This window comes from Canis lupus, chromosome 5 (assembly GCF_011100685.1).
Source record: "Canis lupus familiaris isolate Mischka breed German Shepherd chromosome 5, alternate assembly UU_Cfam_GSD_1.0, whole genome shotgun sequence".
Taxonomy (NCBI): Eukaryota; Metazoa; Chordata; class Mammalia; order Carnivora; family Canidae; genus Canis; species Canis lupus.
Window position 1 is genome coordinate 40,005,421 of NC_049226.1, and position 22,620 is coordinate 40,028,040.

The following is a 22,620-nucleotide window of genomic DNA, read 5'->3' on the forward strand; positions in this document are numbered from 1 at the left end:
GTTCTGAAAATGTATTAGAAAGCATAATTTAAATATAAGTGGTAATTATCATGATCACTTTGTATGTCAGTTAAAATTTTAGGTTATTCATATTTGTAATTTTAAATATATATAATATAGGGGCACCTGTGTGAGCACCTGCCTTTGGCTCAGGTTGCGATCCCGGGGTCCTGGGATTGAGTCCTGCATCTTGGCTCCCCACAGGGAGTCTGCCTCTCTGCCTGTGTCTTTGTCTCTCTCATGAACAAGTAAATAAAATATTATATAGTTCAAATATATATGTATATGTATTTAAACAAATGTAGAACTTTTATTTATTTAAAAAGATTTTATTTATTTATTCATGAGAGACAGAGAGAGAGAGGCAGAGACATAGGCAGAGGGAGAAGCAGGCCCCATGTAGGGGTCCTGATGTGGGGCTCCATCCTGGGACTCCAGTATCATGCCCTGAGCAAAAGGGAGATGCTTAACCACTGAGCCACCCAGGTATCCTTAGAACTACTTTTAATCATTAAATTAATAATATAAAAGCTATCTTTATGTTTTTATATAAATTACAGTAAAGAGATTTTTATTTTACTGGATTAGATACTGCTTTATTTAATATATGTATTTTCCTTGGGATTTCCTTTTACTTGAAAGACATGGGATCACCTAGAATCACAGTAGAACGTTTGGTATAAATTCTAGAAATGAATTTGTTTAAAGTATCATTTAATCAGAAACCCAATTCAGCTCTTTTTTCTCTTTCTCCACCCCACAAATTCTAGAAATGAATTTGACTAAAATGTAATTTAATCAGAAACCCTATTCAACTCTTTTTTTTCTCTTTCTCTCCCCTGCCCTCCTTTCTACGGAAGAGGCAAATAAGCCATTCAGTAGCGAGCCAAATTCTGATCATCTAAGATGAGGAATATCTGTGTTTTCCAATATTGGTTTTGGTAACTATATTTGTAAGTGAGGGAAAAATTAGGATGGTAGTAATCTTAAAGGAGGGCTATCTTAAGAGATAAACATGATAGTAATCTTTAAATTCAGAAATTCCTTGTAAATTTATGGTAGTCTTTGAATAACACTCTATGTCTGCATCACATTCAAACTGTCAAAATGACACTTCCAATTTTCTACATCTTTAATACCATCTTTATTCTTTATGTTAAAGGTTGGCTGTTTTCTTTTATACATTTCTAATTTTCTTATCAATTTGTAATTTTTTTAATGTTCATCTTCCCCCAGTAACATTGGCAAGTATGATCCAGCCAGAAAGGTACAGCACTAGTATATGATCTCCCCGCTTTGTATATTGGGTATTCTAAACTCCATTGTAGGTCCTGAAACTGGGTGAAGCAGGTGGAGTGTAGGATGGCAAGGGCTGTGGGGGACAGAGGAGCACATGTTGTTTGAAAGGGCAGCTGCTATAAATTTGGTATGTGGTTACCATGTGGGAATGCTGGTCCTGTGAGGCCATTTTTTCCACTCTTCATGAGAAACCAGGAGCCCAGAATTTGGGATGAAATTCTCAATTTTGGAATGGTACTGGGCAGATGTTTGAAAAAATACTCTATGATCCTGGCAACACATCCAGTAATAGGTAGCTAATTTGTAATCAGTGTTAGTGGTAGATTGGTATTTTATAATGGAATTTGTTCAGACTGGATAGTTAGATGCAGATGATTAGATTCAGATAAATTTCAACCTATAAATCAATGGTAGGTTTCTTTACTTGGAAAATTAGGGTTATAGATTCCCATTTTCCTTACTATTCACATATCTTCTAAGGTTAATATATTGTGTGTGTGCACATACATATTAACTTAAAAGGAATTATGATTAGAGCTCTTGGGTGGTGCAGTCACACTCTTGGTTTCAGCTCAGGATGTGATCTCAGGGTTGTGGGATCCAACCCTTTGGGCTCTGCACCCAGCAGAGAGTCTGCTTGAGATTCTATCTCACTTTCCTTCTTCCATGCCTCCACTATCTCTCTAAAATAAACAAATCTTGGGATGCCTGGGTGGCTCAGTGGCTGAGCGTCTGCCTTCAGCTCAGGGCGTGATCCCAGGATTCGTGATCACGTCCCACATCGGGCTCCCTGAATGGAACCTGCTTCTCCCTCTTGCCTATGCCTCTGCCTCCCTCTTTCTGTGTCTCTCATGAATAAATAAATAAATAATTTTTTAAAAAAATCTTTAAAAAAAGAAGGAATTATGACTGTACATTTAAAATCTTAAGAATATATTAATATATCTTTTTTTATTGCCAATTGCAGAATGTTTCCTATGGACTCAAAGCCTTCATTGTTAAATCCCCCTGGATCTATACTGGTCTCATCCCCAATAAAACCAAATCCACTGGACCTGCCACAGCTTCAGCACAGAGCTGCTGTTATCCCACCAATGGTAAGTTTTCAAAGTGAGTAAGAGAAGTAAAGTTGAGAAACAAAGATCATTAAAGATACCTTCTCTTCTTTAATCACTACTTGATTTTTTAAAAATTGTAAAAAAACACAGCATAAAATTGATCATCTTAACTGTTTTTATGTGTAGTTCAGTAGTGTTAAATATATACATGTTGTGAAATAGGTCTCCTGAACTTTTTCGTCTTAGAAAAGTGCAACTCTCTTCCCATTAAACCAGAACTCTCTTTTCTCCCTTCCCCCAGCTCCTGACAACCACCACTCTCCTTTTTGTCTCTATGAATTTGGCTAGATACCTCATATAAGTGGGATCCTACTGTAGTTGTCTTTTTGTGACTACTTGTTTCACTTGTAAAATCTTCAAGGTTCATCCAGGTTGTAGCATGTGTCATAATCTCCTTTCTTTCTGAAACTGATCATATTCCACTGTATTTACATACCCCATTTTGTATATCCATCTGTCTGTCACTCGATTGCTTTTCAAATGGACTCATTGTAATGGTTGATTGAAATGGTTATTTCCATTTCAGGAAAAAAAAAAACACCAAAGAAGTATAATCCCCTAGCCATAAATATTCTTAAGCTTTGTTTTTATTTTTTTGTTTTGCTATGAGACAGTAATAGAATAAATCTAGAATTAGGTTTTAGATATTTAGAATGAATTCTGGCGATTATAACTGACTTTAGTTTACAGTTCCAAATCTAGTTTTATTTACATTTTACTTTGATAATCTCTACAAGTTTGATTCCTTTTGGGCACTGAATTCCAAACTTGAATATTGCTCTTTTACTTAGTAATGTTTTAGCTCTTGCTTTTCTTCAGGGGATCAAGCTTTGTTTCCTGTCTCACATGATAATTGTAAAAAGTTAAGGGTGTGCTGATGATAGACTTGTAAAAAAAATCATTAAACATTTGTTTTGTTCATTCATTTATATACTCAAATGGACATTTATCGAGTGAGTGTCTGCTTGGTTCAAGACAACATTGTTAATCCTGTATGGAATATTTACATATTGTAATCTCTCAGTTCAAAAAACTTAGAGATTTGTCTTGATAATAAGACATAGAAAAATATTATGGTAAAATTTAAGTGAATTATAAAAATGTGATGCTCTATTAAGTTGAAAAATATAGTATGGTCATTTCAGAGGAAGGAGAGCTTCCTTCTTAATGAGACAACTAAAGAAGACTCCATGTAGGAAATAATATTTTGGTTGGACCAAAACAATTCATTTGGCTTTATAGCAAAAGGAGGAAGAGCCATGTTTACATAAGCCAAAGCACAAAGGCAAGAAAATTATGTATATGTTTTGGGGTCAGTGAAAAATTCTACTTATAGTAGCAGAAAAAAACTGTGGAAGTCTTTATTTAGATAATAGGTTCTAAAAAAGTCAGATCTCTACTCTTCCCTGGAACTTTTTTGTATTCATGAAGTAATGGACTGTGTTAGAGGCTGTTCATTTAGTATTGAACCAAACAGGTTGGGTTCTTTCCTTCCTGAAGTAAGAGACGGAAAATAAACAAAGAAAACAGACATATTATAGCGAATTGTGCTGTTGGAAGTGCTGTCTGTGTAGCCTTAATGAAAGAAAGAGGGCTCTTAGAAAAGAAAAAAGAAAAAAAAGTGCAGCCTCAGTGGCTCAGCGGTTTAGCACCACGTTTGGCCCAGGTTGTGATCCTGGAGACTGGGGATCGAGTCCCACATTGGGCTGCCTGCATGGAGCCTGCTTCTCCGTCTGCCTGTGTCTCTCATGAATAAATAAATAAAATCTTAGGAAAAAAAAAAAAAGAAAGAAAGAGGGCTGCAGTGAGGAGGGAAATGAAGAGAGACAGTTGGGGTGGCCTGTCTGTAACGCCCGGGCTGCAGTGAGGAGGGAAATGAAGAGAGACAGTTGGGGTGGCCTGTCTGTAACGCCCATCCCGCTGTGTTAGTAAGTTTGTTGTAGGAGGTGAGGCAGATCAGTTCAGGCTGTCTGCCAGGTTTCTGCCTTTTGCCATTGAGGTTCCATTTTCTAAGACAGAGGTCACTGAAGGTTCAGAAGAATTGAGTTTAGGGAATGAACAGTTCCCATTTGAATGCAAGTTTTGAGGTGCTCTGAGAATACTCAAGTGGAGTTGCTAAGGGTCTATCCGTGAGTATGGGACTCAGAGCAGACATCTTAGAAATATAAATTGATGAGCCATTAACATATAGATGACATTTAAATCCACAGAAGTGGGTATGATTACCTAGAGAGAACCTGGGGAGGAGGGGGGCACCCAGGGCTGAGCTACCAGGGATTTGACCATCATAAGTTAAAAAGCAGAAGTATTTTCTGATTTTGATCTCTCTTATCACAACTTTTGTGAGTTCTGTTCTGTTCTGAAAGTAAATGCTCAGCATTCAAAGCGTTTTATACTCTAATTACTTTGATCAAAAAATGATGAAATCAAATCAACCAGGACGCTACAGAAATGAGCATTATTTGCAACACAGGGTTATTGTTATGTTGGCCATTGACTGACTGAGTGACGGACTTGTTTGTTTGTTTGTTTATTTAATTTATTTATTTGATGTATTTATTCATGAGAGACACAGAGACATAGGCAGAGAGAGAAGCAGGCTCCATGCAGGGAGCCCGATGTGGGACTTGATCCCATGACTCCAGGATCATGCCCTGGGCTGAAGGCAGACCTCAACCACTGAGCCAACCAGGCGTCCCAGCCATTGACATATTTAAAGATTTTTCTTTCTTCTGTAGGTTTCCTGTACCCCATGTAACATACCGATTGGAACCCCTGTAAGCGGCTATGCCCTCTATCAGCGACACATTAAAGCAATGCATGAATCTGCACTCCTAGAAGAGCAGCGGCAGAGGCAAGAGCAGATAGACTTGGAATGTAGAAGTTCTACAAGTCCCTGTAGCACCGCCAAGAGTCCCAGTAGAGAATGGGAAGGTAGGTAGAGCTGTCAGCACAAAGAACTTCTCTGAAGGGAGACAAAACTTTACTCAAACGTAGTGTCCTCTGTGCTTTATAGTTTATCTGCATGTCAGTTGGTTAATTACTCTTGTCCCCAATACAAAGAATTCATTTAAATTGACCTCAGTTTAACTTTTGAGGAATGTCAGCATAATTGACGACTCAAGGAGGCAGTAACATTTGTAATGGTTTTTGTTAATATGAGTTTTCTGATACTGCTCTCTCTGCTGGAAGACTATGTAAAAGCCATGCTTTCTGCTCCATTCATCTGAGTTTTCAGAGTAAGTGAGAATTGTTTTCCTGTCCCCCAAGCAAATCACACTTAACAACAGGGTAGTTAGGATGCTCTGATAGGATGGGAGACAACTTTGTGTGTAGGACCAGTTAGCTCTCACCTCAGCATTTACCAGTTGTATGGCCAAGGACAAGGCCCTTAACTTTTCTGGCTTTTAGTTCTCTCATCTGTAAAGTGCAACTTATGATCTATCTGCCTATCTACCTATCTATATTTCTATCTTGCTGAGATTACAGCCCGTAAGAAAGAATTAGCATTCAGTGTTGTTTTGTAACACATGGCTCAATGTTATTCTTTGTATAATATTGTATATAATACATATACAACTTAAAATAATAGTGTACCAGTATATACTTAGTATAATAGATTCCACAAAAGTACTGTTATCATTGTTATGTCTCTATTGTTATTTCAAGTGACAGATTTGAGTTGTGCATGCTCTTTTTTGTTTTTAAGGTTTTTTTATTTCTAAATAATCTCTATACCCAATATGCGGCTTGAACTCCCACCCCTAAGATCAAGACTTACACGCTTCACCAACCGAGCCAGCCAGCCCCCCTGTGCATGCTCTTTTTAGTTGTGTATGGTACACCTAATTTCTTTAAAAATAAGAGCTGCAGGGGAAGGAGTGATTTCTAAGTTGTAATAAATTCTTCTGGCATGGTTAGGAAATGGCACATGTGTTCTGATTGATAGCTGACCTACCAGCTACATGCTATGATATGCTTAGAATATAAGACTATTAAGGTCTTTGTTACTGTGGTTTAGGTTTTTTGGTAATGATTCAAGTACTTTATATAGATAAGTAAGAGCAATTAGCTGTAGAATGCCATACATTTCAAGGGCTGTTTAGTATAAAATAGGATCTGTGGTACTTAATGGATCTTGACCCCGTCCCCCCCAGTCACACCAGTAATGAGTTATTAGTCATTATATGGCACACTGAACCTTTTATGTTAGAGTTTTAAATGTAAGATTGCTGGTGTTTTAAGTATAAATCTTATGCTAGTAAAAATGTGGACCAGAGTGGTTATACCCAGTAAGGCTGGGTGCATAATAAGTGCTAAATGAGTATTTCTTGAGGGAAGATAAAAATCTTGATGATTTGGTGGCTTTTAGTACATTGTACATGGAGAATCCTCATTCAGTAACTCAGTAGTTGATGCAGTATGTTCTAGTAATTACATGTTGACGGAATGAATTAAATGAAGTATAAATGGACTTAGCAGAAGTGCTTGTCTTTTGAGCAATCTCCAATTACGAGAAAATCTGTCATGATGAAAATGATGAATTATAGAGTAATTTAAAAGTCTATCAATGTATTCCTTGCGTAAATGATTTAGAATAAATATTGGAGGAAGAATTAGAGCCTAGAAAAAATGACATTCAGATGGTATTTGCCAAATTCGTGCTAAAGCTGAACATTATCTGGTTAATTATATCTCGATCATTGTAATGTGCATGTCATATGGTTATTTTAAGACCTCGGTATCTTTTCTTGATTGACTTTACAAATTGGTTGTATTTGGAAGCTGGAGACACTGAATCAGGCTAGAGCCCAAATTCTGAGACTAAACAATGAACTGCATTTCTCTAGTCACTCACATTAATCCATTTGGTTTAGATCAGAGTGTTATCCTAATTTTTAATCATAATGCAGTGATCTTAAAACCATCCTGTAATTATATTTTTTATTAACACAATACTGAGGTGTTTATAATATGACATCAGTTTGGTTCAAGGTGAGTCTAGACACTAGGGTGGTTGATTACACTTTATATCAAGGTTAGGTTTTGTTTTAGCTCATCTAGTATGTTTGTGTAGTTATTTAACGAAATGCCGAAGACTCTCCTGAATTTATAACTATCCATAGTTCAGTGTGAAGGATAATTTCCCTTATACTTACATATCTCCCTCACATAATCATATACTTGCATTTAAATTGCTTGTATATCCAGAATGATGTTTTCAATGCAACATCATAGAATAGTTTATAGAATGTTAAATACAGTGATAGTGTGGATTTGCCTGTAAACCATCACCAAACTGGTAGAGTTTACTTGAATTAGGACCCTGATTTTGACTTATCCCTTCATGGTCTCATTTAGAAAGTAACAGGCAGCACCCATTGTCTGTCTCTTTCAGAGTATTCATCTTAGTGTAGTGAGTAACACAATTATTGTAAGTGTGCCCTTTTCTTTCTGTAGAAAAACTTGGGAAAACCCTGAAAGAACAATTATTTTCACTTTCCAGGAGCATTTACACAAGTTAACCCCTGCTTTCTTGTGAAGCCTTTTTTTCTTGGAGGGAGGGCACTCAAAACATACACATGTAGAGAGAGTTATTAGAATTGCAGTGCAGGTTTAACAGAATCAGCTCAGTTGAATGAAAAGTTAATGCTTCTCTGCAACTGAATCTTGTTTATTTTGTTTATTGCTTTATTTTTTCAGCTTTGAGTATATGATGATTTAAATATTCATCCGTATTTAGAACCATCTAAATTTCTGCCCCCCCCCTTTTCTTTAATACTATGACAAGATAGTTTCCACATTATTAGAAACTTACTGAGAATGGTGAAACAATCACATAGAATTTATAATCATAATTTACCATGTTAAATTCTCCAGAAAGGAAGGCATGATTTTCTTTTGAAGTTGGTTTATTTTATAAATCTGCACAGCACTGGGGCAGTTAATCCAATTCATTATATTAATATGTCTAAGAAGGGAAGAGAACCATCATCTTGATGGATACCCCAGAGGCATCTGAAAGTCAACACCCAGTGCTTCAGGGAGGCATAATTGACTTTGTAGTTTTGAACTCAGAGTCAGGCTTATGCTGCTGGTAGCATGACATTGACTGGGCAGTCTGGTGTGATTCTTTGGAGGTTCAGTTTCCTCATCTGTGAAATGGTGTTAATAATCTCATTGGTCATCAGGGCTCAGTGAGATAATTCATGAAATTCACAGTGCTTTGCACAGACTACATGCTTAATATTTGCTGGTATTACTAGAATTTTTCTGGTTTTTAAAAATAGTAAGCCAGAGAACTCTTTATGCCTTGTGCTAATGAAACTATTATGAAACTATTTGAAACCAGTTACCAAAAAAAAAAAAAAAAAAGAAACCAGTTACAAGCCTTCCATTTAATAGTGAAATGCTAGAGACCTTCTCTTGGGATAGGAACTATCCGGTGCCAACTACTACTTACTGTAGTACATTAAAGAAAAACAAAAAACAAAAATAGATGTAGCTATTTGAAGAGAGAAGACAAATCATTGTTCACAGGATAAGATTATCCACCTAGAAAGCCTATAAGAATCAACTGAAAAGTTATTAGAACAAAAAGGAAAGTTCATTAAGTTTCTCGGGAAAATAAATGATATACAGAAATCCACATCTTTCTTTCCTATAGATCTACAATAATCAGGTATACAAGTAAATTCATACATATGAAAAAGATGCCTCTCCTAACACCAAAATATAAAATACCTACAAATAATTTTTGACAAGGAATGTATAAGTAAGACCTATATGAAAAAGTCTAAAAAAAGAAAAAAAAAAAAAAGAAAAAGAAAAAGTCTAGATTCCTCAATTAGAAAGTTCATTATTATAGAGTGTCAGGTCTCCTGTATTCATAAACTTAATGCAATTCCAGTGACATTTTGTTTGGAGAAGGATTTTAAATTTAGATTTATCGGGGCAGCCCAGGTGGCTCAGCAGTTTAGCGCCGCCTTCAGCCCAGGGCCTGATCCTGGACACGGGATTGAGTCCCACGTCGGGCTCCTTGCATGGAGCCTGCTTCTCCCTCTGCCTGTGTCTCTGCCTCTCTCTCTCTCTCTCTCTCTCTCTCATGAATAAATGAATAAAATCTAAAAAATAAAAAAATTAAAAATAAATAAATAAATTTAGATTTATCTGGAAGAATAAATGGATCAGACTAGGTAAGCAAAAGAATAATAAAATGAATGGGAATTTGTTCCAGCCGACATTAAAGTAGCCCATACCTGAGTGGTTTGGGTTACACATGATTTTCACTTTCTTCTTTATGCTTTTCTGATTTTTCAAAATTACAATATCAATTTTATTTTAAAATGGAAAAATATAAATATAATTCTGTGTAGTTTTTTTTTTTTTTAAGATTTTATTTATTCATGAGAGACACAGAGGGAGAGAGAAAGAGAAAGAGACACAGGCAGAGGGAGAAGCAGGCTCCCTGCATGGAGTCTGATGTGGGACTCCATCCCAGAACTCCAGGATCATGCCCTGGGCAAAAGGCACGCGCTAGACCGCTGTACCACCCAGGTGTCCCAATTCTGTGTAGTTTTAAGTCTTAATGTGACTGCATATCTGATATACCCTTTAAATGCTTAAAGTTTTTTTTTTATACTTTATGTGGAGGTAAATTATATGGAGTAATTTTTATTAGCATTATTGTAATAAAATCCATAGATTTGTATGCTTATATAGGTTTTTTTGGATTAATTTGATCTGCATCTTCTAAGAACGGGTTCTTCCATTTCTTAATTATGTTTATTTCTTGAATATTAAGTGGTGGGTTTCAACAGGCTGAGTATATAAGAGTTGAAATTCTCAGAGATATGACTAATTCAAGCAAGCTTTGAATTCACCAAATGGCTGGATAATCTGATGTTTGCCTGTTGTGATCTTTATTGCATGTGAAAACACTTGGTCTTCCTAAGAAGAAGAAAGACAAATTCTTTGTCCTTTAAAGGGAAAACTCATAATTTTATTTTTGAGGGTTTTATTAGGTCATAATGATGGTGCATACACAGAAGATTTAGATTTAGAGGGTTTTTAAACCTCTCTGTGGGTGGATTTCCCCCAGGAATTTTAGATTTTAATATTAGTATATAGTTGGATCTGCCCCTGGATGGTGTGGGCTTGGTCCTTTCACACTTACTATTTTAATTTGGGGTTCTTCCCTTATTTTGATAACTTTAACTTTCATAGGAAAATCAGTCGCCTATATGCCTTATGCTGAGGTCAAACGTGCTCTAGAACAGGAAGCACAGATGCACAATACCGCAGCAAGGTCAGCATCACCGTGTAGGCTCTCTCCGAGAGAAGTCAGTAAAGCCGCTCCACAGCCTGATATGAGTGCAGCCCGCTATAGTGTCCCGCCAGGTAAATATTGTTCCTCTGTGCCGTGGCTGCTGGCCATCTACCTACAGGTGCTAGACATGGGTGGTTTGATCTCGTGAATGAGCTGCCTTTCCAGGACATGTTCTCCCTGTTTCAAAATTATTTTCTTGTTTCTCTACATCCCATATGTTGGTTGTATACAGTTGAGGTTTACTGGGCCACTGGGAAATTTGTGTTTCTACATTTATACTGTGACATTTACTGGCTTTTCTTTTAAGAGTCCATATACTATGTAAATATCTTTAGATTCCCTCTCCGGTCTCAAGAAATTCAAGTCTGTGAGAGCCAGAATCAGTAAATGTTTCTCAAATTCTGCAGGATGGAAAGAGGACGTACAACTGGCTGTTGGTCATGTCTGTACGTTGTCCATAGTTATAGTATCAGCTGCTCCTAAGAAGCAGGTCCAAAGAGTGATGGAGAGAGAGGAAAGATTACTAAAGAATATCATTTGTCTATGCTAAGCAGAAGTAGTTTGAAATGAACATCAGCTTGAGAGCTCTGGTTTGACAGGGAGTTGAATATTTCAACCTCACAAATATCATGTGTGACCTGAATTTGTATACAGATTTAATTCAAGTGAAAGAGAAATTTAAAATAGAAATGTTTATCCTCAGCCTCATCTTGCACTTGAAATTCAGTGTGTGATTTAAAAATTCAGGAATGACTGAGATAGAGTGTTGCAAACTATGAAATTGACTATTTTAAATCATTTTTTTCTTCCCTTTAAAAGTCCTGCAGCCTGCTCCACATCAAGTGATAACTAATCTCCCTGAAGCAGTTCGGCTTCCGACGACTCGACCCACCAGGCCACCTCCTCCTCTCATCCCGTCATCCAAAACCACAGTGGCTTCAGAAAAACCATCTTTTATCCTGGGAGGCTCCATCTCACAGGTAAAATGCCTTCCCTTCCCAGGAAATTTCTATTGAGTATTGCTTTGGTAAAAGTTTTCCCTTTTTGTCACTAATTGCCCGAGTCTTAATAAATAAAAATCTGTCTGTATGTGAAGAGACAATGACCAGAAAATACAGCAATCCTCATACTCCATGCCACACATGGGAAGTTTGTGTGAGTTAGGTGCCCAAAGTGAGTGGCCGTGATACATTGTCTGGTTTAACTTACCAAAGGCATTGCTGTGCCCTGAGGGTTAGTGTAGTGTAGATGAAAGATGAATCTTTTCAAGTGCTAAATATGTGTTGACTATTATAAAGGCTCTAAATACTAAATTGTAGATGATTGGTAAGCCCCAGTTCATTCTGGCTTCAGCCGCGATATCTTTTCTTCCTGGTGTAGTACGATATATATGTATATACACATATATACTATATACTATATACTTTATTTATTTATTTATTTATTTATTTAATACACACACACTACGTATATGTATACACACACACACATACATATTTTTTAATGTGGTCTTATCTTAATGGTTGAAAAGTTTTGACTAATGTGCCTGACCAGCAGTCACCACAGTCCTGTCAAGTTATAGAACAATTTCTTCACTTCTAGATGTTTTCTCAGCCCCTTCTGCCTGAAGCAACCACTGTTTTTGCTTCCTATTACGCAGAGTAGTTTTGCTTTTTCTGGAACTTTATATAAATGGACTCACACAGTGTGTACTTCTCTATGTCTGTCTTCTTTAACGTAACATAATGGCTTTAAGGGTTCATCCAGGGTTTTGTGTGATCAGTAGGTTTTTTTTTTTTTTTTATTGTTGAATAATACTCTGTTGTATGAACATATACTGGTTTGTTTATCCATTTTCTCGTTATTGGAAGCCTGAGCTATTTGTAGTTTTTGGCTGTGGTGAATAAAGCTGATAAGAACATTCTTGTACTGGCTCTTTGTAGACCTGTGTTTTCATTTCTATTGTGTAATCAATCCCCTGAGAGTGGAATTGCTCGATATATGTTTTACTTTATAATTTTCCAGAGTGGGTCTAGTTTTACACTGCTACCAGCAGTGTATAAGCCTTCATGTTGCTTCATTTGCTCTTCGCAGTCTTTTTTATTTTAGTCCTATTACTGGGTATGTAATATTTCATTGTGGCTTTAGTTTGTGTTTCCCTGGCAGCAAATGATGTTGAACATTTTTTTGTATACTTGTCATTTATATGTCTGATTGTGAAGTGACTATCTTATTACCTGTTTTTATTGGTATTTTTGGTTAGTAGATTATAGAACTACTTTATATATTACGGATGTAAGGTCTCATATATTTTAAAATATTTTCTCTTTTGTGGCTTGTATGTTTTATTATAACGTTTTTTGATGAGCAGAAATTTTAAGTTTTGTTGAAGTCCATATATAATTTTTTTCCCTCATATGATTAGTTCTTTTTCTTTAAGAAATCTTTGCTTTAGGGTTGTGGAGATACTGTGTTTTCTTCTGAAAGCTTTATATTTTGGGCTTTTATATTTTAAGTCTGTGATCCACATGAAATTAATTTTTGTGTGCAACGTGAGGTGATGTCAGGGTCAGGATTAATTTATCCTTCTGGGTTTGTAGTTCCAATAACGCTGGTTAAAAAGTATTTTATTTGATCGCTTTAGGGCCTTTGTCAAAAATGATTTGACTCTGCGTTTGGTCTATTTCTGGACTCTGTTCTGTTCAGTTGACCTACTTGCCCATACTTTTATCAGCACCACAATTGTGATTATTGTAGCTTTATGGTAAGTCTTGAAATCATGTGGTATAAGTCTTGTAAGTGCTTTTATTTTTCAAGATTGCTTTGGCTCTTCTATGACTTTGGCGCATCCGTATAAATTATAAATGTCAGTTTCTAACAAAAATTCTGCTGGGATTATGGTAAAGCATTATGTTAAATCTCTGGATTATTTTGGGATAGAAAAGTAGATCTTGAGAATGTTGAGTCTTCTAATCCATGAAACATATTTCCATTTATTTAGGTCTTTAAAATCTTTCATAGTTTTCACTGTAGAGGTTTTGTTAGATTTATTTTCAGTTAATATGATTATTTGTAATATATTTTATATTTTAATAAGTATTATTTTTTAAAATTTCAATTTCCAGTTCCTATAGGTATATTTTAAAAAGTTGATTTTTTAATATTCACTTTGTCTCCTGCAACATTCACTTATTTGCTTCTTATTTATTTTGAGGTGTTGGTTTGTTTATTTGTTTTGAGGAAGAGTAGATTTCTTAGGATTTTCTATGTGAGCATGTCATCTGCAAATCAAGATAATTTTACTTCTTCCTTTCTAGTCTTTCTTTTTCTTATTTTATCAAACTGGCTTGTGTAGAACGTTTAGTAAATTTTTTTTTAGATTTATTTATTTATTTATTTGAGAGACCAAGGTTGGGGGGGAGAGGGAGAGCAAATTTTAAGTAGGCTTTCTACTGAATGAGGGGACTGAGGAACCCTATATGGGGCTCCATCTCACATCCTGAGATCATGACCTGAGCTGAAATCAAGAGTCAGATGCTTGGGACACCTGGGTGGCTCAGCGGTTGAGCATCTGCCTTTGGTTCAGGGCATGATCCTGGGGTTCTGGGATCTAGTCCCACATCGGGCTCCCTGCATGGAGCCTGCTTCTCCCTCTGCCTCTCTCTTTCTGTGCCTCTCATGAATAAATAAAATCTTAAAAAAAAAAAGTCAGATGCTTAACCGACTGAGCCACCCAGACACGCCATAGTAGAATGTTTAGAGGAAGTGGTGAAAAGCATATGCTTTCCTTGTTGCCCATTTGAGGAGGGAGACATTCAGTATTTCACTGGTAGATATGTTAACTATAGCCTTTGCATAGGTACCTTTCATCAGATTGAAGATGTTTCCTTATATTCTTTGTTTGCTGAGGGTCTGTATTTTTCTCCAGTTTTTGTATTTTGCAACTTTAGAATTTCTGTACAGTTCTTTTTTTATGATTTCTTTTTGTTGATATTCTTTGTATGAGGAGACATCATTTTCATACTTTCCTTTAATTCTTTAGACATGATTCCCTGTCGTTCTTTGAACATATTTGCAATAGCTGATTAATGATATAACAGTCTTTTTCTGGCAAGTCTACAGCCCAGGGACAGTTTTTATTCATTGCATTTTTTCCCTATGTGTGTGGGTCATGCTTTCTTGTTTCTTGTAATTTTTGTTTAAAAAATGACATTTTATGTAATGTGCCAACTGTGGAAATCATTCTCCTCTCTCCCTAAAGGTTTGCTTTTGTTTTTGTTGATACTTGCTTTGTGACTTTTCTGAACTAACTGTGAAGTCTGTATTCTTGTGACATGTATGGTCACTGAAGTCTCTTTCTTCACCTCTTGGTCAGCTAAGGCTTGATAGACTCCAGTGCTTGGAATGCCTAAATGTCCCAGTCTTTCCTGAGTGGCTCTCGGTGTGTGCTGGGTACACCTTCAACATTCAGCCAGGCAACTGGCAACTCTGCCTTAGTCTTCACTTCCTGCTTTCACAGAGCTTTAAGGTCAGCCAGAGTTGAGAACTTAAGGCCTTCTCATGTCTTTCTTGGGCATCTGCATAGCCTTGCACATGCACATGGCCTTCTAGATTCCTAGCACGTTTTGGAACTTTTCAAACCCTCTTTGCACATCTCATTTCTTAACGTTTCCTTTTAAGGTTTTTGGTTATCCTGTTGTTTGCCTTCGTGGTTATCTACTGCCTCAGATAGTGAAGAAGTTAAATCATTTGACGCTGATTGTTTTTGCTTTGTTTTGTTTTGTTCTTTTAAGATTATATTTATTTATTCACTAGAGATACACAGAGAAAGGCAGAGACATAAGCAGAGGGAGAAGCAGGCTTCCTGTGGAGAGCCTGATGTGGGACTTGATCACAGGGCCCCGGGATAATGCCCTGAGCCAAAGGCAGATGCTCAACCACTGAGCCACCCAGGCGCTCCAGATGCTGATTGTTTTTGATAAGCATGCATCCTCTTCCCCACCACAGATCAAATAAAGACAGCCTCGCAAATGAGTTTCCCAGAGAGCCACCAGACAAGTCAAATAATGACAATTATCTGAGAATGAGGCTTTTAGGAAGCTCAAACCCTCTTCATTCCCCTCCTGTGGCTGCTAGACTGATGGTTTTTACCATGATTGAAGGCTATTGATTTTCAAGGCTACTGCTGAACTTGGTGGGGAAATACATGGGAGAGGACACAGAGCAAGTTCAAATGCCATAAAGCTCACTATTCTTACCTAGATTTTGCTAGTTTTCTTGAACAAATGTGCCCAGATTTCTACAAGCCTTGGGCTAATTCCAAAATTAAAAAGTTAATTCTACAATTTTTGGTGGTTTTCTGATTGCCTTTATGGAGGAGAGTTTTAAGAAGTCCTTATTCTGCTATTTTCACCAATATCACTATCCTATAGCAATTTAAGAGGAATAAATATTGTTAATAGTAGCTTATTACATTTTGAGTGTACTGTTAAGTGCTTTATTTATGTAATTCGTTAACAATAAATATTAGTTACATGAAACTTGTGGTGATTTCAGAAGACATAACTTGCTCCCTTTAAAAGTATTTTTAATGTAAGCAATCTATGATAAGGATTTTCTTGCTTTGCAGATACTTGTTCTTAATTTGGGACAGTGAGGGTGTAAACTTTTATAAACAGAGAATGTTAAATTTATTATTGACCTTGTGATAAGACAATGCTATTTTAGTCTTTTAAAATTATTTTTAGGGAACACCTGGCACTTACCTGACTTCTCATAATCAGCCTTCCTACACTCAAGAAGCAGCTAAGCCCTCAGTGGGCTCCATCTCTCTAGGACTGCCGCGGCAACAGGAATCTGCCAAATCAGGTCAGTGAGTAAAAATATTCAGAATGTTCCTGCACTTGCAGCATCAAGGTTGGTTATTTAGCACTTGATCTCTTCCTGTTTCTCTTGCTTTGGTCCATAGCTACTGTGCCCTACATCAAGCAGGAAGAATTTTCCCCCCGAAGCCAAAACTCACAGCCTGAAGGTTTATTGGTCAGGGCACAACACGAAGGAGTGGTCAGAGGTAAAATATGCTGTTTGGCAGAAATATTAAACTTTTGTTCCCAATAAATGTATTAAAGTAAGTCATTGATATGTTTTAATGTTGGGTTTTTAAGTTAGAACCTTTATATTCTAAGTTTTTACTTTCTATAAAAATAATTTAAAACCTTGAAGTTCCACATTTCAGCAGTCCTTTTCAATAATTGCAGTATTATTTTAAAAGTGCATTTCAGTAAAATACAGCTATTCTTTTTGTATTGCTGTTTTCTTCTCTTACCCCGCTTCCAAGTAGGGGCTGATTTTTTTTTTTTTTTTTTTTTGCAGTGCTAGAAGGTGTAATTTGCTAATCATTTTGGTTATATTCAGGTACCACAGGAGCCATCCAAGAAGGAAGTATAACTCGGGGAACACCAACCAGCAAAATTTCCATGGAAGGCATCCCGTCCCTCCGGGGCTCTATCACTCAGGTTAGTTTTGAGCATTCCTGATATACTGGACAGTAGCTAATGAGAAAACGATAAGTCAGGTCTCAAGAACTTCAGCAGTATAGTTCTGTGATCGAGTTGCTTGTTGTTCTGGATTACGGGACTGGGTCTCAGTGGTAATAAGCCCAGATCCCCAAACTCTCTGCAGAAAGACATTAATATGATATTTTAACCACCAGCTGTATTATCTGTTCTGTGGGTTATTTGAAAAGGTCAGTGATTTGCAGATTGGCAGAAGAAACAAGTTCTGATTGATGTAGCTTTTACTGTCTCCCTGGCAAAGCTTTTACCATGTGGTTTTCAGCTTAAATAGAAGTGGAGAAGAAAATCATTATAAATTATCTGCTCTCTTTTGCCCTTTGTGAAAAAGAAGGTCTACAGTCCTGGCACGTAAGCCACCTTGCTGGAATCTCCTGCGATGCTGGGAGATATGGGTGATGTTGACAGAAGTACCAGAAGTCAAGTATCTTCTTCCAATTTGAAGCTAACTGCATTGCCAGTTTTGATTAAGAGAAAGGTCTTTCTTTTCCTCCTTTAGATGTTAATTTCAGTTTGAAATGTAACAGTCCATAGCCTCTTCATTATGTACATCTGGGAACAAAAAATTCTGTCTTGAGAAATCATTGTAAACAGAATCCTGTGTGTGCATTGAACCAGTCACAAGTGTCCGGTTTTATTCTTCTTCCTTGTCTTTTGTTCACATTCCGTAGGCCCATGATTAAAGTATGGTTCCCAGACTGGCAGAATTTGGCATGTAAACGATCAGGCCCCAGATCAGGCCCCACCTCCGGAAGTCTCATCTGTGGGGGCAGGGCCCTCTAGTGACTCTGCCGTATGCCCACTTGAGAACCCCACCCTAGGACCTCGTTGATCAAGTGTAGTCTGTGTCCCAGAGCATCAGCTTTGCTTGGGAGCTTGTTGATTCATGTAGAAATTTTAGTTCCCACTTCAGACCTATTGAGTCAGAGTCTTTATTTTAACAAGATGCAGTTTATAGAGTATACAATGTAGTGATCTAGAAAGTTACATGTGAACTCTTCACATCTCTCCTTCTACATCTGACCAAGGTATACATCCTGAAATTAATTTTCAGAATAAGCAAACACATTAATAGTAGAGACAGTAGAGAAATAAATGCCATATGCATATTATCTCTTCCTGTTCATTCTCACTCCAGTAACCAGGCTGTGGGTAGGAAGACAGAATGAACTGGATGAAGTGAGGCTGGATTTTTCTCTATTTTCAAACCAGTCTGTCCATGTGAATTGAGCACTTCTGAAGCAGGTGTTGTAGATTTCCCAATGTTTACTACCAAGCTCATTGAACAGCTGGACAAGTAAATGTTTTGTTGTCATTCTTCCTATTCTATGTGTGTGTTTTCATATCGTCCTCCTCACTAGAGTTTTGGGGATGCCAAATGTGTGAGTGGGCTGGTCTGGGCCTACCACGCCCATTTCAACCCAGCAGCTCACTTTTACTAAGTGTTCTAACACCTGAGTTTCCATGAATGATTTCTCTGGAAGGAAGAGTTTACTGCTTCAAAGAGGGGTCAGAAAGAACCGTGGCCCTAGGCAACCCCAAAGAGGACTAAGTAATGATGGTGAAGACGCAGAGGATGTGACCTAAACTGAATCCATAGCACAGGATGGAGACTTCTGAGTTTTGCCTTTCCTGCCTCCACTTGAATGCAGCAGACAGTTTGGGAACTTCAGGTTGTTTTTTCCTCTTATCACAATGTGAGAGAAGGTTGCAGTATTCTAAATTTAAAACTTAATTTATCACCTCATTTTTATTAGATGTTTTGAAAAAAACTTACTATACTTACATGATTTTTGGCCTCTAAGACAGATTTTTTTTTCTTGAGAGTTAAGAGGTTTGATTTCAGGGAGGGGAAGAAAGCTAATTTGATTCTTATACCTGTCAGCATTTTAAGTTTTGCAGGACAGGGTTCTAAGACAAAGGTACAGTATTTCTTTATGCTTATAAAACCTTAATGTCTGGTTTCCTCTCATGTCTTTGTCCTTTCTTCTTTGAAGATATGGATGGATCAGACTCCCAGTGTGGTAGGTTAAGTTTTCTGAGCATCTCCCGTTTCCTCTAAACCTGAGTATTTGTGTTTGATTTGATGGCAGGGTACCCCAGCTCTGTCACAGGCTGGCATACCAACTGAGGCGTTGGTAAAGGGATCCATTTCTAGAATGCCTATTGAAGAGAGCAGTCCTGAGAAAGGCAGAGAGGAAGCTGCATCAAAAGGTCATGTTATTTATGAAGGCAAAAGTGGACACATCTTATCCTACGATAGTGAGTATGATGTCTGTACTCTGAAGCCAGTATGGTGATGTGGGACTGGAAACAGAGGCTCTGCTTCCCCACATACTTGCTGGGTGGAGGGAGGCACTGAAAAATGATAAACAGTGTAGAGCCCATAGTACATGGTTCTATAGTGGTAGCTAACATCAACTGTGGCTAGTCGAGTTAGCCTAAGAAGAGAGTCTTTAACTTTAGTAGAATCATTTTTATTTTAAAGGGATTCCTATTTCATACATTAAGAATTAGACAGTAAAAAAAAAAAAAAAAAAAGAATTAGACAGTAGATAATAATCTGATAAACCTGGAAAGAGTTTTGAATTGAAATTCTTAAATTATTTTAACATCTGTGTATAAGCATTTTCTTTAGATGTATTCTCAGGTTATATTTTCTCATTAATGTTACAAGAATGACTCAGTTATGGTTAAAAAAAAAAAAGCCAAGTGAGGGACTAGATTTGAGTTCCCATTAGCAGCTGTTTCTATGATATGAGTAGTCATTAGTCATGTTTTATCTCTCTTGGAATACAAAGACGTAAGGTATGTGAGCACAGAGTGCCTGATGCAGAACACATGGTAACTTTTTCTGATTTCCTTCCTCCTTTCTTGTTTTAACATTTCTGGCATATGCTGATTTACATTTTGCTTCTAGAGGAAAAAATTAATGTGCATTGCCTAAGCCAGATATGTAGATGTCATCCTCATCATTTTGTTGTTCCCTTTCCACGTCCAGTCACTAAGCTGTTTCTGTTCTTTTTTCTGAATGCTCTGGAATATTTCCATTTCTGGTATTCCCCACTGCCACCATCGTCTTCCATTGGGGTGACTCAGCATCTGCCCCTGACCTCCCCACCTTTAGTCAAAACCCCTTTCAGCAATATCCCATTGCTTCCTGCTTGACTGCATTGCTTTAAGATCAGTGTAAGCCCCTTACCTTGGCTCAGTCCCCCCACCACCATCTGATGCCAGCTTCTCTCCCAGACTGTTCCCTTCCCACTTTTCCCTTTGCTCCCTTGCACTGCCTGCCCATACACTCTTCCTTCAGCTCCGTACAAACTGACCACGCACCCAGCTTAAGTTCTTCGAATGTTCCACACTCTGCCTCACTGTGACGTCTGTGTGCTCACATTCCCTTGGCCTGTACCAACTCTTCCTCCCTTACCTCTGACATAAGCATCTCCTCCTCATCCTTCAGTTCTCAGCTTACCCATGGCTTCTCATAGGCAGCCTTATCGGAGCCTTTGATGTGTTAGGTTTCCCTTCCAGCATTCTCCTAGTACACTATACCTCTCTTTTCGTAGTACTGACTATGCTCTAGAGCAATTGTCTCGCGCTTTATTTGTATCTGCCACGATTGGGTAAGTTTCATGAAGGAAGGGACTTAATATGTTAACCTTATCTGCAAGCCTATCTTATTTATGCCTGGCACTCAAATAAATTTGAATTAATGAAAATTTCATAAATATCATCTACAAAGTAGTGGGCCATAGGTCATCGACTGGTTTTTATATTATTATTTTTATAAGATAGACTATGAAACTAAGATAACTGATTTACTATAGCATAGGCCTTGGGCCCTGTCTGAGCAATTCTTATTTCTATGTTCTGCAGATATTAAGAATGCCCGAGAAGGGACAAGGAGTCCAAGAACAGCTCATGAAATCAGTTTGAAAAGAAGCTACGAATCAGTGGAAGGAAATATAAAGCAAGGGTTGTCAATGAGGGAGTCTCCTGTGTCAGCACCGTTGGAGGGTAAAAATATTGTTTCCAGAACTTTATTTAGATACATTTAATTTTGTACAGCAAATTTGCATGGTTGGGTTAGGTTGTATTCAGTCTCTGTCATTTGTACCTGAAATTTATATTCATGTTAATATATAAATGAAACTTTTATTAATATATCATTATATATTATAGTATAATATGTAACATATAATTAATATTGTTATGAACTAGTTGACATGTTTACATTTATATTCATATGTACATATAAATCAAATACATGACAGTGGAAGAAAGTAAAAATTAAACATTATGGGTCATATCATAGATAACTAGTAGAATGCCCCTGTAATTTGTAGACTATTCCTGCTAGGGTTAATTAAGTGAGTTGAAAAATGTAAAATTCACTCTGAGAACTTGGTTTTTCATTGTGAGGTAGTTAAAATGATGTAATAGAACAAAGACCTGTATTTGAAATCCTGCTGCACTGTTTACTGAGGAATTTCACTGTGGGAGTTTAATCCTCTGTAAATTAAGGGATTGTAGTTATTGTGTGGGGATCCTAGACAGCTGTCCAAACTTGTGCTGACCACATGATACAAACTTACCCCATGTTTGATACACATTCACTACATCAGTGAATGTATATCAAAACTACTAAAAACCTGTGGTTTTATTTTGTTAATGCCTCACTTTCTTTAAATCTTAACCTGCCTCAACAATTTAATGTTAATATAGGTGAAATACTAAAAACAGGATAAGGATTCCTCAATCTTCGAAGTCCTGCGTAATTTTCTAAGAGTTGGATTTTCTCCATATTAAAAAAAAAAAAAATCTTACTTCCCTTTACCTTTAGGGTAATTGTGTGTGGTTATTTCCAATCCTTGATTCAAGTGTATTGTGATGTGACGCGAAACTTATGAAGAGGTTATTTACAGCTTTCTCATTTTGATTTGCATGTTTTCATTTATGTATTTTACCAGTTTTGAGATAGTGCAGCCATCTTCTGTGTTTTCCATCTCTCAGAAGTCTATTCCAGAGCTTAATGGTGATTCTCAACCCCTCTGTGTGTCCTCTCACCTTGACAAGCATTGGATTTTAGATGTAATTTTGAAAGTGTCTTTCCTTTTTGGTTTATAAGAGAGGTCTTCTGTGGCTATTTTCTCTTTAGTAGAATGTTGAAAAGGAACAAATGATGTCATGTTGGGTACTTACAACTTTTATTTTTTCCATGATATTCTCAATAGTTCACAAATTTAAGATATCTTTCTCCATAGAGCTTTTATCAAAAAGTATATACTCTAAGGTCAGT

General features: G+C 37.0%; 1 protein-coding gene across 13 annotated transcripts in view; it reads left to right on the forward strand.

Moving 5' to 3' along the window:
- NCOR1 (nuclear receptor corepressor 1) overlaps nt 1-22,620 on the forward strand; it is a 148,847-nt gene that overhangs the window by 98,669 nt on the left and 27,558 nt on the right. For 9 of the 13 annotated variants that reach the window (XM_038537000.1, XM_038537008.1, XM_038537003.1 and 6 more), the window contains 9 exons: nt 2,267-2,396; nt 5,156-5,351; nt 10,644-10,817; nt 11,566-11,726; nt 16,494-16,614; nt 16,715-16,816; nt 17,161-17,261; nt 19,412-19,580; nt 21,198-21,338. In XM_038537000.1, coding sequence (XP_038392928.1) covers nt 2,267-2,396; nt 5,156-5,351; nt 10,644-10,817; nt 11,566-11,726; nt 16,494-16,614; nt 16,715-16,816; nt 17,161-17,261; nt 19,412-19,580; nt 21,198-21,338 — 1,295 coding nt within the window. The remainder of the gene's footprint in view (nt 1-2,266; nt 2,397-5,155; nt 5,352-10,643; nt 10,818-11,565; nt 11,727-16,493; nt 16,615-16,714; nt 16,817-17,160; nt 17,262-19,411; nt 19,581-21,197; nt 21,339-22,620) is intronic. The other 4 variants (XM_038537007.1, XM_038537009.1, XM_038537014.1 and 1 more) reach the window with 1 other exon arrangement.